General features: G+C 44.2%; 1 protein-coding gene across 1 annotated transcript in view; it reads left to right on the top strand.

The window, feature by feature from the left end:
• Positions 1-1008: 1008 nt before the first annotated feature.
• greb1l (GREB1 like retinoic acid receptor coactivator) overlaps positions 1009-14156 on the top strand; it is a gene marked incomplete at its 3' end in the record, with an annotated part of 36408 nt that continues 23260 nt past the window's right edge. The window contains exons 1-10 of the mRNA XM_079529454.1: positions 1009-1171; positions 2961-3152; positions 5578-5754; positions 6081-6257; positions 6769-6924; positions 8865-8993; positions 10105-10242; positions 10586-10744; positions 12216-12359; positions 12860-13048. Of these exons, the coding sequence (XP_079385580.1) occupies positions 1012-1171; positions 2961-3152; positions 5578-5754; positions 6081-6257; positions 6769-6924; positions 8865-8993; positions 10105-10242; positions 10586-10744; positions 12216-12359; positions 12860-13048 (1621 nt within the window). The 5' untranslated portion in view covers positions 1009-1011. The remainder of the gene's footprint in view (positions 1172-2960; positions 3153-5577; positions 5755-6080; positions 6258-6768; positions 6925-8864; positions 8994-10104; positions 10243-10585; positions 10745-12215; positions 12360-12859; positions 13049-14156) is intronic.

Here is a 14156-nt window from a genome sequence, read left to right as displayed (position 1 = left end):
TTTCTGTCTCTCTGCCTCTCTTTGTCCCTATCACTGTCTATCTCTCTCTCTCTCTCTCTCTCTCTCTCTCTCTCTCTCTCTCTCTTCCCCTTCCCCTTCCCCTCCCCCTCCCCCCTTGTCTCTCTCTCACTCTCTCTCTCTCTCTCTCTCTTTCTCCTTCCCCTTCCCCTTCCCCTCCCCCTCCCCCCTTGTCTCTCTCTCACTCTCTGTCTCTCTCATTCTGGCCACATGTATGGCCTTCTGTCCAGCTGCCACCTGCCACCAGAGAGCCACTCAACCTCAGGCCCACACAGCCGACCCCGGCAGATGTCCCCAAGTGGACATTGGGGTACGGGGGAAGGGGGTGGGGGGGCGGCGGGTGGCACCGTGCAGAGCAGGCAGAGTGACAGAATAAGACAGAAGAGAAAAGAGCCATGGCCTTTACGCTTGGGCTACAAAATTGAGAAATAGGTGACTTTTTGGTGTATGTGTGTGCATGTGTGTGCGTGTGTGTGTGCGTGCGTCTGCACGTGTGTGCGCACGTGTGCACAAGGTATGTGTAGTATATTCAGCCCATTGTGAGAAGAATCACTCAAAAAGCTCAAGTGACAGAACAACGAACGACACTTCAAGTACCTTGAAGAACACATACTGTACAGCAACTGAGTAACTAATAGATATGCTTCTGGAAAGACAGACACCACTCCACTGTTTTCATTCCAAAGCCGCCACATTCCGTGCGTGCGACGTGCGACGTGCGTGCGTGCGTGCGTGGCGTGCGTATCCACTGTGCGAGACATCCAGCACCTTTTCTGTTTCTTCCTTTACTCTTTTCATAGAGCATGTTGTCGCCGTGCAACGCTGCCGGTTTTTTATGTGTTTTTTTCCTTCTTGCGTCTGCTGCTTAACGATGTGAGCAGTGTATTTCCAAGTGGCTGTCGTCGTCATTCATTCAGCCACTCTCCTTGTTTTTCTCTCTCTCTCTCTCTCTCTCTCTCTCTCTCTCTCTCTCTCTCTCTCTCTCTGCAGATAATGGGGAATTCATACGCCGGGCAGCTGAAGTCGGCTCGCTTCGAGGAGGCCCTCCATAACTCCATCGAGGCGTCGCTGCGCTCCACCAGCGGAGACCCGCAGCCCATCTTCACGCAGCTCTATCTGGAGCCGGAACAGTACCCTGGCAACAACATGGAAGGTAACCACCGCTCCACACTGCTGTCCCCCCTTTTTTATTTTTTCCCCATTTATTTATTTATTTATTTATTTATTATACGTGTATGTTTCTCTGTGACAACCTCCCGGCCGTTGTTTGCGTTTCTTTACGGCGTGCTTTTTGTTGGTTCAATCACGTGTGTTTTGTTCTGTAGCTCCAGTTAGCTCATAATAACATTAGCCGCTGTTGTGAGGCGCTCCGCGCTCCGAGTTATACTCATAGAGTTATAAAAAAGGATATATAGAGGGAGGACCGGAGCGACAGCCCCGCCCCGCCGCTATTCATTTCGACGGAAGTTGCTCAGTGGCGTTTTGAAGGACCCGGAAGAACGTTCTAGCGCAAACGAGTGCTCAACGTTAAACCCTGCAGCTGCACGGGGTTTCCTCGTCATAGATCCACGGGTCCGCCTGCAGTCCCAGCTCTGACCAGTATAGGCCGAGCGCTACAGCGTTGGAGAGCCTCCCTGGGGCCTTGGGGTTATACACTACTGCGCTGTAGCCTTTCAGGGGCTTAGGAGGCACTCCCATTGGCTTAGGCGGCGTTTCAGAGTATGTGGTTCAGAGCCAATCAGGACTAGGTCATCAAAGCCAACCTGGGTCCCGGTTTCACCTGGCAAAAAGAAAGGCCACGCTCACTGTGTGCCTTAACCCATTCAGGCCTGACGTTGAAATAAAAAAAAAAGGGTTTCTAAATCATGACAATTTTCTGAAAGATTTGAGGCACATTTTAACGATTTTTCAAAAATAGCAGACCTACAAGCTCGTAGCGTGCCACTCGGTGGCGCGCTATGAGCTTGCAGATCTGCTATTTTTCAATAGCTAAATTATAAGGTAATGTTTAAAACACCAAAAGGGGTTCCCGCTCAAAATGTGTTAAAGGGGCTCCCGGGTTGGAGCTTTATTTTCTGTTCAGACTAAAAACGGTCTTCTTCAGACACTCACTGCTGCTAACTGCAACACGAATGACTGCGTGATTACCAAGGAAACGAGGAAACGCTGTCGTCGGTGGCAATGGGAAATTCTAGGAATAATGAAAAGTGCTACTGAATGCATTTCTCCTTCACTCACATCTCATGGTTCATTATTTTCAATGCCACGTCACCTTAGGCAGTGGTGTGAAGTAACTAAGTACATTTTCTTAAGTACTGTGTACTTAAGTACAACTCTGAGGTATTTTTTACTTTACTTGAGTATTTACAATTTTACTTTTACATTTATTTGCCTTAGTTACTAGTTAAATTGAACGAGCATGTTCCTAGATTACATGCGGGGTCAAAGGCCCCATCCATTTACACTGGCAGCCAAATCTAGCTAGAATCCAGCCTGAAATTTGATCTGTGCCACATCAAAATGCAGACAGGTCACATAAACCAGTGGTTCCCAAAGTGGGGTCCTTGAGGGAGTTCCAGGAGGTCCCCAGCTAAATGATAGCTTGGAACCAAACGGACCCTTATGGGTCTGTAACTCAGAGAGTGTAATAAGTTGTAAAGTGATTTACAATATGCATTGGGGGTCCCAGAGATAGAAATGCCATTAGATGGGGGATCCGTAGACTAATTCAGGTCAAACCTGGGGGGCCCTTGAAATTAAACTGGTTGAGAATCACTGCCAGAGCTGTAAAAATCTTCTCTTATGGGGGGTCCTTGGCATGTATTTTCAAATGGGGGTCCGCGGGGCTAATTAGTGTCAATTTGGGGGTCCTTGACATGAAAAGGTTTGAGAACCACTGACGTAAAAGTGAATCAACGTTGAGTGACGTGTTCCTCCCTCAGACATGAAGCCGAAGGGCAGCCTGTCTCTCCACAGCGGCGGGGGGGTCGGGGAGCCCCCCCCGGGCCAGGACCTGATGAACGGTCACTCCTCCAACGACGTTAAGGAAGAGGACGATGGTTCGGACACCAGCAACAGCCCTCCCCTACCCTACCTACAGACCCCCGTCCCGGATGGAAGCTGTACCTTGGACGGTAGGCTCAACATCACACACCACCAACCACACTCAGGGCATTTAGCCCATTGAGACCTGGAACACGTCTGTGTCGCCTTTAGCTTTTAACCACCTTAACCATTATTTGAAACTTTAGCTGTTGAAAAATAGCACGTCCACAAGCTTGTGTGCCGCGCTATACGAGCGTGTAGATCTGCTATTTGTTTTTAAATCGTGAAAATGTGGCGCCAATCTTTATGTATTCTTTCACAGCGAATGTTTTAACTCAAATCTTTGCTTCCGGGGGGGGGGGGGGGGGGGGGGGGACAACAACATATTTTCAAATGGGGGTCCGACGGCCAAATGCATATAATATTTGGCGTCCTTGACATGAAAACGTTTGAGCACCACTGATATAGAAAACTGTTTGGAAGACATTTGTAGAATCTGGTCCATATCTGAAACCTTCATTTAGAACCAATAGCTGACTTGCTCATGTTGGTTAATCAAATAATCAAGAAGCAGGTATATATATATTTTATTAAGTTCTAATAGATTTATTTTTATTTTTATAATCGGCTAAATCTATTAGTCTGATTAAACAACTTGCTGCATTATACTATTTTAACTATTTCTACTTTTAAATAATTCAGAATCGGCTTTAATGTCACATCACAGGTTTACAGAAGTAAACTAGTTAATTTTTTGTTAATTTATTTAGTTTTAGTTGATTTAGTTTTCGTGCATAGTTCCATCGTAGTGTTATTACCATAGAAAAAAAGAAATGGAGGAGGAAGAAGAAGAAGAAGAAGAAGAAGAAGGGGAGAAAGAGATCAATCAAGAAAGACAAATTGTGTATTAATCTAGGCACAAGTTTGAAATAATGATGATATTGATTTGAAGTCTTGCCATGACCTCACATCACACACCTCTAGGATTGAGTACCGTACTCTGTACCTTTAAGGGTACGTAAACATGTCAGTACTACTGAGTACATATTGACGTTAGATTAATCTGTGCCAAATTTCAGGACCTTTGAGTGCGGCTACAACAGAAATCACCACTACCTTGCATCACTTATCTTTACCCCGAAATTGAAAGTTGACCCCAAAATGAAAATGAAAATGTTCATGTGTCACTTGTCAATTTGACAACAGAGACACAACACTTTTGCATTACCTTTTAGGTTTACAGTAGCTTTTAGGCATACTGTACATGTTTGTATAATACTAACCATATTGTATGGAAGTTATTGCCAAGCGTCCTAATACAGTATGTGTACGTATGGATTATAATCAATTGTATATTGTCTTTATTCTGCACAAGAATAGCCCATTTAAAACCTGGGAAAGTATCCGTGTCATTTTAGAGCTTATACGTTGGCTATTAAAAAATAGCAGATATACAAGCTCACAGCATGCCACTTCGTGCTGCGCTGCGAGCTTATGTATCTGCTTTTGGGAGAAAGAATTGGAAAAAGACCTACTGATTTAGGAGGCGTTTGTAGAATGGGCCTCAGGTCTTAATGGCATGGTTATATATTAGATAAATGTTATCTCCGTATTTAATGTCCGCCATCAGCCGTTATCAACACCATTCAATGAAGCCAGTATGGACATTTCCACATATTGATGTCGCAACCGGCCACGTAATTCCCTTAACCTCATATCAGTCTTAACCGGCCACGTAATTCCCTTAACCTCATATCAGTCTTAACCGGCCACGTAATTCCCATAACCTCATATCAGTCTTAACCGGCCACGTAATTCCCATAACCTCATATCAGTCTTAACCGGCCACGTAATTCCCTTAACCTCATATCAGTCTTAACCGGCCACGTAATTCCCTTAACCTCATATCAGTCTTAACCGGCCACGTAATTCCCTTAACCTCATATCAGTCTTAACCGGCCACGTAAGTCAGTTTCACGATGTTCTTGCTTCAGCGGCAGTAAATTCCCTTCTGCATTTCCTAGTCGCCTACCCGGCATGGTAGGCAGTATGTAGGAAATGTGCTGGGCTGCATTGAATGGTATTGATAAGAACATGGATTGATAACATTCGAAGCGGGTCTTTAAGCAACTAGTCGACTAGTAAATCCACTAGTCGACTAGTAAATCCACTAGTCGACTAGTAAATCCACTAGTCGACTAGTAAATCCACTAGTCGATATGTTGGTACAAGTTGACTAGTTGATAAGAAAATATTTCTTTCTTCTTTTTTCCCCCCGTTTTTGTAGGCCTCAAGATCAGCTAGATAGTCACCAATGTACACAGTTTTTAAATGTACAACTATTATTAAAAAATAAAAAATAAAAAATAAATGACATAATAGGTAGGCCTAAACAACTAGTCGACTAGTAAACTAAGCAACTAGTCAACTAGTAGCAATCACTAGAAGTAAAAGCCCTATATATCATATGTGTGCTTGTTTCCCTCCTCTGAATACAAACCTCTCATTCCTCAGGCTTCTGTCAGGCCGGCAAGGACCTGCGGCTCGTCTCCATGGCAACAGAGAGCATCGAGACCCCAGCTGGCTTCGAGCTGGTCGGTGCCAAGTCCCCCAGTGCTCCCGAGCACATCTTAGTGTGCGCCGTGGACCGACGCTTTTTGCCTGACGAGAATGGAAAAAATGCACTTTTAGGTTTGTTCCAAAATGCATCTAAAAAAAAACGAAAACTCATCAATGGGTGACGTTGGGGGGGTGACGTTGTCGAGCCGTTTCAGGCCAGGAGGAGGACTCTCTAGACAGCACAGTATCTGAATAACATTCTTAACATTTGAAGACAAGCAGTAAATTACCAAAAATGTGACCTGACGCTCCATTTTATTTTTCCCGCACGCACGCACGCACGCACGCACACACACGCACGCACGCACGCACAAACACGCAAGCACAAACACGCACGCACGCGCAAACACACGGCATCCGATGATTAAATATTTATGTTTTTCCCCTACAATTCCCAGGGTTTTCAGGAAACTGTGTGGGCTGTGGCGAGAAAGGCTTCCGCTACTTCACTGAGTTTTCGAACCACATCAACCTGAAGCTGTCGACTCAGCCCAAGAAGCAGAAGCACTTAAAATACTACCTGGTGAAGAACCCGCAGGGTGCTCTGTGCAAAGGACGCATCATCTGCTGGAAAGGTCAGAAAGAAACCCTCCCTCCCATTCAGGGGTTATATGTCCATAAGCGGACACACGTGTCCGCGGCAAATTTTGATCTTCTTTTTTTACACACCATTATAATGTTCTCATTTTGATCATAAGACTATGAGCTTGTAGAAGAATTTGTGAAGAATAGTGAAAATGTGGCGCAAATCTTTGAATATATATTCTTTCAGAGCGAAGGTTTTTTTAACTCAAATCTTTGCTTCTGGGGTGGGGGGTCCCTGGAACAACATATTTTCAGATGGGGGGTCGGCGGCTAATTACATATATCTTTGGGAGTCCTTGACATGAAAATGAGAACGACTGACACATAGAAACATAGGTTTTTCAGAAAACATTTTAGAAATGTTTTAGAATCGTCAGGTCTAAATGGGTACAATTGAGTAATTATTTTCCACACCCCTGGTGTACAACATGGCATGTGTCACATTTCTGTTGTCTCTCTCTCTCTCTCTCCCTCTCCATTCTCGTGGCTGTTCTCCCTCAGACTGTAAAACGCGTCAGTTCTCCAGCGGCAGCGCCCCCACCTCCAAGCCCAGCTCCTCCTCCTGCTCCTCCCTGGGCAGCAGCAAGGAGAACGGAGGAGGAGGAGGAGGAGGAGGCACCAACGGACACCGCAACAACTCCCCCTTCCCTCTGTCAGGTGAGACCGGCTCTCGCGTAGCCAGACAGACTATTCCACAATCTCCGAACGAATGTTATATAAGCAGTGGTTCCCAAACCTTTTCATGTCGAGGACCCCCACATTGACACTTATCAGCCCCGCGGACCCCCATGTGAAAAAAGGTATGCCAGGGACCCCCATAATAGAAGATTTCTACGGCTCTAGCAGTGATTCTACAGACCCCCTTTTAATGGCATTTCTATCTCTGGGACTGCAATTTATATTGTAAAATCAATGTTAATTCAACCCTGACGGGTCCATTTGGTTCCATTTGTACACTCTCTCAGAGTTACAGACCCATAAGGGTCCATTTGGTTCCTAACTATCATTTAGCTGAGGACCCCCTGGAACTGCCTCAAGGACCCCTGGGGGTCCCCGGACCCCACTTTGGAAACGACTGCTATATAGAGTCTGGAACTACACCTCCCGAAATCTGAGTACTCGGTATATAAATGTATATATGTATGTAAATATATTTAAAATTATCTTTAGAGCTTATTTTTGTAATTCCTTTTCTGATAAGCAGTAAACTATATATGCTTAGATGATTTCTACTTATGTTAGGATACAATTGCGCGACTGTAAAGACGGAACGGAATTGGGCAGGAGGCTCCAATTCTGATTTATATTTTACTCATGATAGCTCTTCCCCTGCTCCAGACTGTATGATGGAAGCATTTGAAAATTGCGAATTGGAATCTGCACGAAAAACGCTGCAAAGAAGACCCGCTAATCTAGCGATAGAAACGCTAATATGCTATCCGGGAGGTGGGATTATTGTTTTATTAAGCTCCTCACATCGTCCTTTACCTCAATCTGAGCCCTAAAGCCTCTAAAGATAGTGTGCGCGCGTGTGTGACGGAGTTTTTGGATTTCGATGACGTCACAACACGGAAGCAAGCGTCGCCTAGCGACGGGATGCTAAAATAATAAAAATATGGTAAAAAAATAATATTAATAATTCTGGATTAATAGCTAAACACGAGATATCTCGCTGGGTGGATGTACCGGTTCCCATGGCTGCTCTTGATGGCTCATTTGGTCAGTTGGCGGTGGATTCACGGTGCAATCAAACCTTTTTTTGCTACGACTAAAAAGCATTCCAGAGCATACTGTACATGCCATGCGGTCATTACGCAACACCCCAAAAAAAGCTCATCGCTGATCGCTTATCAGCAAACAGTGTTGGATAAACACGGGTTCCATAACCAGCAGCCGTTTACGGGCTTGGTGTGGGGGTGGTTGTGGTGGATATCATGGCGGCCCGGGCCAATCCCTCCTCCTCCGCCGCCGCCCTCCCGAGTGAGCATGACCGACCTCTTTTTGGGAGCAGGATGTGCCTCAAGGTCGCAGTCAGGAGATAGCAGGCGCGAGTTATGCTAACAATGAGAGCCTTGCAACACAGCTGCTCAGCATGCAGTGTTTGAGATCGCTGCATGCTGACAAGCTCTGAAAAGCCTCCAGGTTCAGGAGGAATCAATACCGTAAAGCCCCCAAAGAATTCATTTTTTTACCAATCAGGCTCTGTATGTGCTCCTGCGAGGCAGGCGAGCCGCGACAATGTCTCATTCTATACCGCCGAGAGTGTAAATGTTTCACTTTGTCCTCCCGTAAGGGATTTCACTAGTGTGTTAGGAGCTCAACCCAAAGCACTGTTGTTTAAAATCTACTATACCGACGGTCACACAAGAAGCCTAGTTGTGAAACTCGGGCTAGATTCAAAATATGGCCGTCTGTAGAATTGTGCTGTGATGCAGAGATGAATCAAATAAAAATGGGAGACCGTCCGTACGGCCTGATGATGTATGACAAACTAAGGCTCCTTGAAATTACAACAAAAACATACCATTTCAGTAAGTCCACTAATTGTCACATCATCCATACTAACGCCATGCTGCTGGTCCCCCCCCCCCCTCTAGAGTCTCCACCAATGAGAAGCACACAGGCCTCATCGATGTTCTTCGGAGGAGGGCCGGACGTGAGCAGGGACTGCAGCTTTCTCAAGCCACTGGCCGCTTCCACGCCAGGGACCAAGACTCTGCCAATAGGTGGACCTCTTTTTATTTTCTCTCCAATATAACCAATATTTCTGCAGTGTTCAGTCAGCCCGCCTCTCTCTCTCTCTCTCTCTCTCTCTCTACTCTCTCCCTATTGCATATTGAATTTTGTTTAGCTTAAGTCCAATCTCTGCATAGAATGTGGAAAATCAATATTGTAAATGCATAGTTAAAACACTTCCACGCCGCCTTCCCATTTTGTATCTAGGCTCTCGTTAGTTTGAAGAGACACCGATACCTCACCTATATAAGAGAGTGGCTATACAGTTGGGTGCCACCGATATTGTCCCTTATCATTTGACCCATTTAGGCCTGACCTCAAAATTTAAAAAAATCCTTCTAAATCCTGAAATAAATATTTTCACGATTTTTCAAAAATAGCAGACCTACAAGCTCGTAGCGCGCCACTCGGTGGCGCGCTATGAGCTTGTAGATCTGCTATTTTTCAATAGCTAAATTATAACAATGTTTAAAACACCAAAAGGGGTTCCCGCCCAAAATGGGTTAACTGTCCTTTTGCGCAGATCACGCAAACCTCAGCAAAAAGGACAATATCGATGGCCTCCAACTGTACGTGTGAATACAATGCACAGATATGAACGCAAACAAATCGCATCCATGCACGCGCAAGAAATGCCATAATGGCTTTTTAAGGGCTTGCTATCCATTAGCCACTTTACAAGGTTGTGATATTGACAGGCAAAAGGCTACACACACACACACACCAATCAATGTTTTAGCGTAATGCATACACAGTGAATATGAGATTGGAAAAACGCCCCATCAGGTCATTGGCAATAGCCACTCATCTATAGGAAATCAATATCTTTAGTGTTAGGCCTGACTCATCTTTATTTATTGCTTCGGCTTACTAGACGGTAAACGTTTCAAACACATGTTCATGCACTGTATGTAGAACCATAAAAAAAAAAGATACATCTTTTTTTCACACTTTCTAATTCTCTTTATTGCGTAGGCTTAGTGCACAGTATCCGTTAAATGCACACAAAGCATTTTGTGTAGCCATTTAAAACGATTTAAAATGTCAAAATCTTGAAATCCCTATCAACGTTGCATGCATGTTCTGTTTGTGTGTTTGCAGTGCCCACGGCTCTGAGGGTGAACGGACCAGCTAACGGCCTGGGTATTGACCCGCGCCCTCCCTTACTGAGTCCCTCCCAGGTCTCCGTCGGTATTCAAGGCCAGGGCTATCGCAGCTCAGACTTGGGAGACAGCGCCCGTAAGAACCCCACACACACACACACCCACACTCTCACAAATTCACTGTCGACCGGAGTCCCCCAGGATTCTATATTAGGCCCCACACCTGTTTGTACTCGACACTTCAATGTTTTTCCACCGAAAATAGGCGATCTACAAGCTCACAGCACGTCACGTTGCGGTGTGAGCGTTATTTTATGTATTCTTTGCTATTTTCAAAGTAGATTGCAGTCTTTAATTAATTTACTTTTATAGCAATGCATATCTGCTGAATCAAATTATTTCCTTGGATTGTGAGCTTTTGTTTATTGTCTTTTCTTCTTTTTTCTTTCTTTCTTTTTTTTTTTTTCTTTGCTGTTCAGCTTGTTCTACCATGAACTCTTCTACCATGAACTCTTCTGCCATGAACTCCGGTCCTCCGAAAAAGCGCCACCGGAGTTGGCATCCCAACACGCTGGCGCCCAACGCTCCACCGACCGCCGTGCCCGTGCCAGCCATTCGGCCAATCGCCTTCTCTCCAGGTCAGTCCACACACTCACACCCAGGTGTGATCCCTCTGGCCCGCCTATATGCGCTCCGTTTCCATCTGAGCTGTAATTCACCATTTGTCTGCCTTCTGATTGGTCCCTGAATGACTAACCAGCCTGCTCTTTCTGCCCTGTTCCGCCTTGTTTATGTTGAATTTGCTAAAACAATTTGGAAACAACTAAAAACAAACATGATATGCCCATTCACCATGCTGCACCTGTGATGTTCCTTTTTTACTGACGCCAAGTTTAAAATAAGAATTGAATGCACAGAATATCAATACGAAGCAACTGAAAAAACCTGTTATTTCAATGGTAGTGGATGGAGAGAAAGGATTTTTGTCCAACCACGAAATGGCTTGACAAAAGGGTGAATTGACTATACTAGCGTTGATTTTGACAGCACATTTTGATTTAGTTTTAGTCATAGTCTTTTCTTTTTTTTTTTAAATAAAGAAAAATAGTTGAAAATGAATGTCATGAAACCTTTAAGTGATTTGACATCATTTGGTTTAAGTTATTCTTTGGTTCAAGTGAGAGGTTTGCTGCAGATTGAGGACAGATGTCTGTCAGAGGGCTATTATAGTTCTAATAGGCTCCTCTTGTCACATCTTTTCCGACTACCTGAGCTGCACGTTGGGAACAGAAACACATCACGGCCATCTCTCCACCTAAAAAAGAAGGCACAATCTCCCTTGTATTCGAGGCTCATAGTCATTTGTTCGGCTCAGTTGCCATTGCATCTTCTCTGTTGCCATGACTGTGTAAAGTTTACACAGTCATGGCAACAGAGAAAGATGCTTTTCTTTAGTGGAGGAAAATGTCTGATGCTGTTTTTAGCCCACTTTTATATTCCGGTTGAGTATTATTTGCTTGTTGCTTGTTTAAAAAAAGAACCATCTTGTTCTAATCTATTCTCCCGTCTCTCTCTTGCTTGTTTGATTTTAATTTGAGCTCTTCTTTGGTTGACCTTGGTCGTTGCAAAATGTGCTTAATAAATAGCCCCCTTTTGGTGTTTTAAGCATTATGTTATGCTTTAGCTATTGAAAAATAGTAGATCTACAAGCTCATAGCGCGGCACTCGGTGCCGTGCTACGAGCTTGTAGATCTGCTATTTTTGAAAAATCATGAAAATGTGGCACAAATTTGGAATATATATTCTTTCAGAGCGAATGTTTTTAACTCAAAACGTTGCTTCTGGGGGAGGGTCCCTGGAACAATATATTTTCAGATGGGGGTCGGCGGCCAATTACATATAATGTTTGGGGGTCCTTGACATGAAATAGTTTGAGAACCACTGACACAGAAACATAGGGTTTTTCAGAAAACTGTCAGGATTTAGAAGGCATTTGTAGAATCGTCCTCATGGTCTAAATGTGCTTAATAAGTAACAGTGTGATGAGACACCACACACCAACCCAGTAATGACCAGCTAGGGCGTCTTGTTTCATTTCCCCCCCGGCAGGCTCCGTGCTGACCATGGCCGCTCCGCAGCCTCCGCTCGCGTCGGGAGGGGTCCTTCAGCCCCATCCGGTCACCGCCGGAGAGACCGTCATCGTCCCTGACAACCTGCTCAACACGTCGGGAGTTCGCCCTGTCATTCTCATTGGTACAGAACAAAAAAGGCTTCTCTCTCTGTGTCTCAGTGTCCTTGTTTCTAATCACCAGAATTTCCCAATCTACACCAAATATCTTCGCTGGAAAAAAATTGCAGATCTACAAGCTTGTGACGCGTCACAACATGAAACGCTGTGAGCTTGTAGATCTGCTGTTTTCACTGAACGTTCGCTCCCAGAATAGGGACGCAGTGGTTTTAATCCCCATGGGTGCCAATAACTGGTTTTCCAGTATGCACTCGTGTTCACGATTTCCCCCCAAAATAGCAGATCTACAAGCTCGTAGCGCGGCACTCGGTGCCGCGCTATGAGCTTGTAGATCTACTATTTTTCAACAGATAAAGTTTAAAATAAGGGTTAAATATGCAGTGCGGTGCAATGCCATTCTATATAGAATGCTGTCTAATTGTAACATTCAGCGTCAATATTCTATACGTTCAATCACATCATTCGTATTTTAAATATGTTGCCTATTCATGCCCTTTCTTTGCAGGTCACGGCACTTTACCCTATTTCTATGGCAACGTGGGGGACATTGTGGTGAGCCCTCTGCTGGTCAGCTGCTACAAGAAGAGCGGCCAGCTGACGGAGAAGACCCTGGAGAGCCTGGGCCTGAGCAGCAACCAGACACTCAGCGTGGAGACCAAGATCCTGCTCACCTTGCAGTATCTGGCACGGCTAAGTAAGACATACTGTACACGCCGCGTTGGATTCAAGTTCTCGGTCGCCACGACCCATTTCGGTCATTTGGTTAAATGCCTAAATTGTAAATTGTGTTCAGCCCCGCAGAACAGGACAAATACACGTTGCTGTTGTTAATTCTTTTTCAGTAACCAATTGATTCACAGGCAAAACACACGCCGGTTTGTCTTATCTATCTGTAGGGGCATTTCCTAGAAAACCCTATTTATTTCACATGCTTTTCTTTTTACGGAACAGTGGTGGCTTATTAGGAGCTCAACGTATCAGACTCCTCAGTGAAGAGTAATTAGCATATTGTTTTGACAGCTGTGTTTAACTGGCACGCTGGTCTCTTTGAGGCGCTGCATTGTTCTCTTTGCATTCTACTTATTCCACTATTTATACCCTGTTGTTTGTTGACAATCACTCCGCTTACTCTAATCTCACACTTGTAAAGTCGCACTGGGTAAGCGTGCGTGTCTGCTAAAATTTACGAGTATAAATAATTGTTATTTTATGTCTTATGCAAACACCGGAGCATATCGCCTGCTAGACATATGTAGTAGAAATGCAAATGGCTGGTTTTGATGTGCCACACGTTCAAGTGTCTTTGATTGTGCAAATTCTACATGGCCGTATTTGTCAAAACACTCAGTGGTGTAAAGTAACTAAGTACATTTACTTAAGTACTGTAATTACGTACAATTTTGAGGTATTTGTATTTTACTTGAGTATGTGAAATTTAACGTTTACTTCTACTCCACTACAGTTCAGAGGCAAATGTTGTACTTTTACTCCACTACAATTATTTGGCAACTTTAGTTACTTTAGTAAGTTTGGATTATTATTTAAAAACATACATTATCAACTTCAGCAATATATATATATTCTGGCCATTTGAAAACAGCTGATCTACAAGCTCACAATGCGACGCGATGCGACGCATTGTGAGCTTGTAGATCTACTATTTTCAAAAGATTTTTATACAGATAAACTTGAATTGGCACATATTCTGCACAATGAGTACTTTTACTTTTAGTACTTTAAGCACAGTTTGATGCCAATAACACTTTTGTACTTTCACTCAAGTACATTTTGAATTCCGGAAC

Source organism: Electrona antarctica, assembly GCF_951216825.1.
Source record: "Electrona antarctica genome assembly, chromosome: 19".
Lineage (NCBI taxonomy): Eukaryota > Metazoa > Chordata > Actinopteri > Myctophiformes > Myctophidae > Electrona > Electrona antarctica.
The sequence above is the reverse complement of the archived record's forward strand: the minus strand, read 5'-3'. Positions and strand labels throughout refer to the sequence as shown.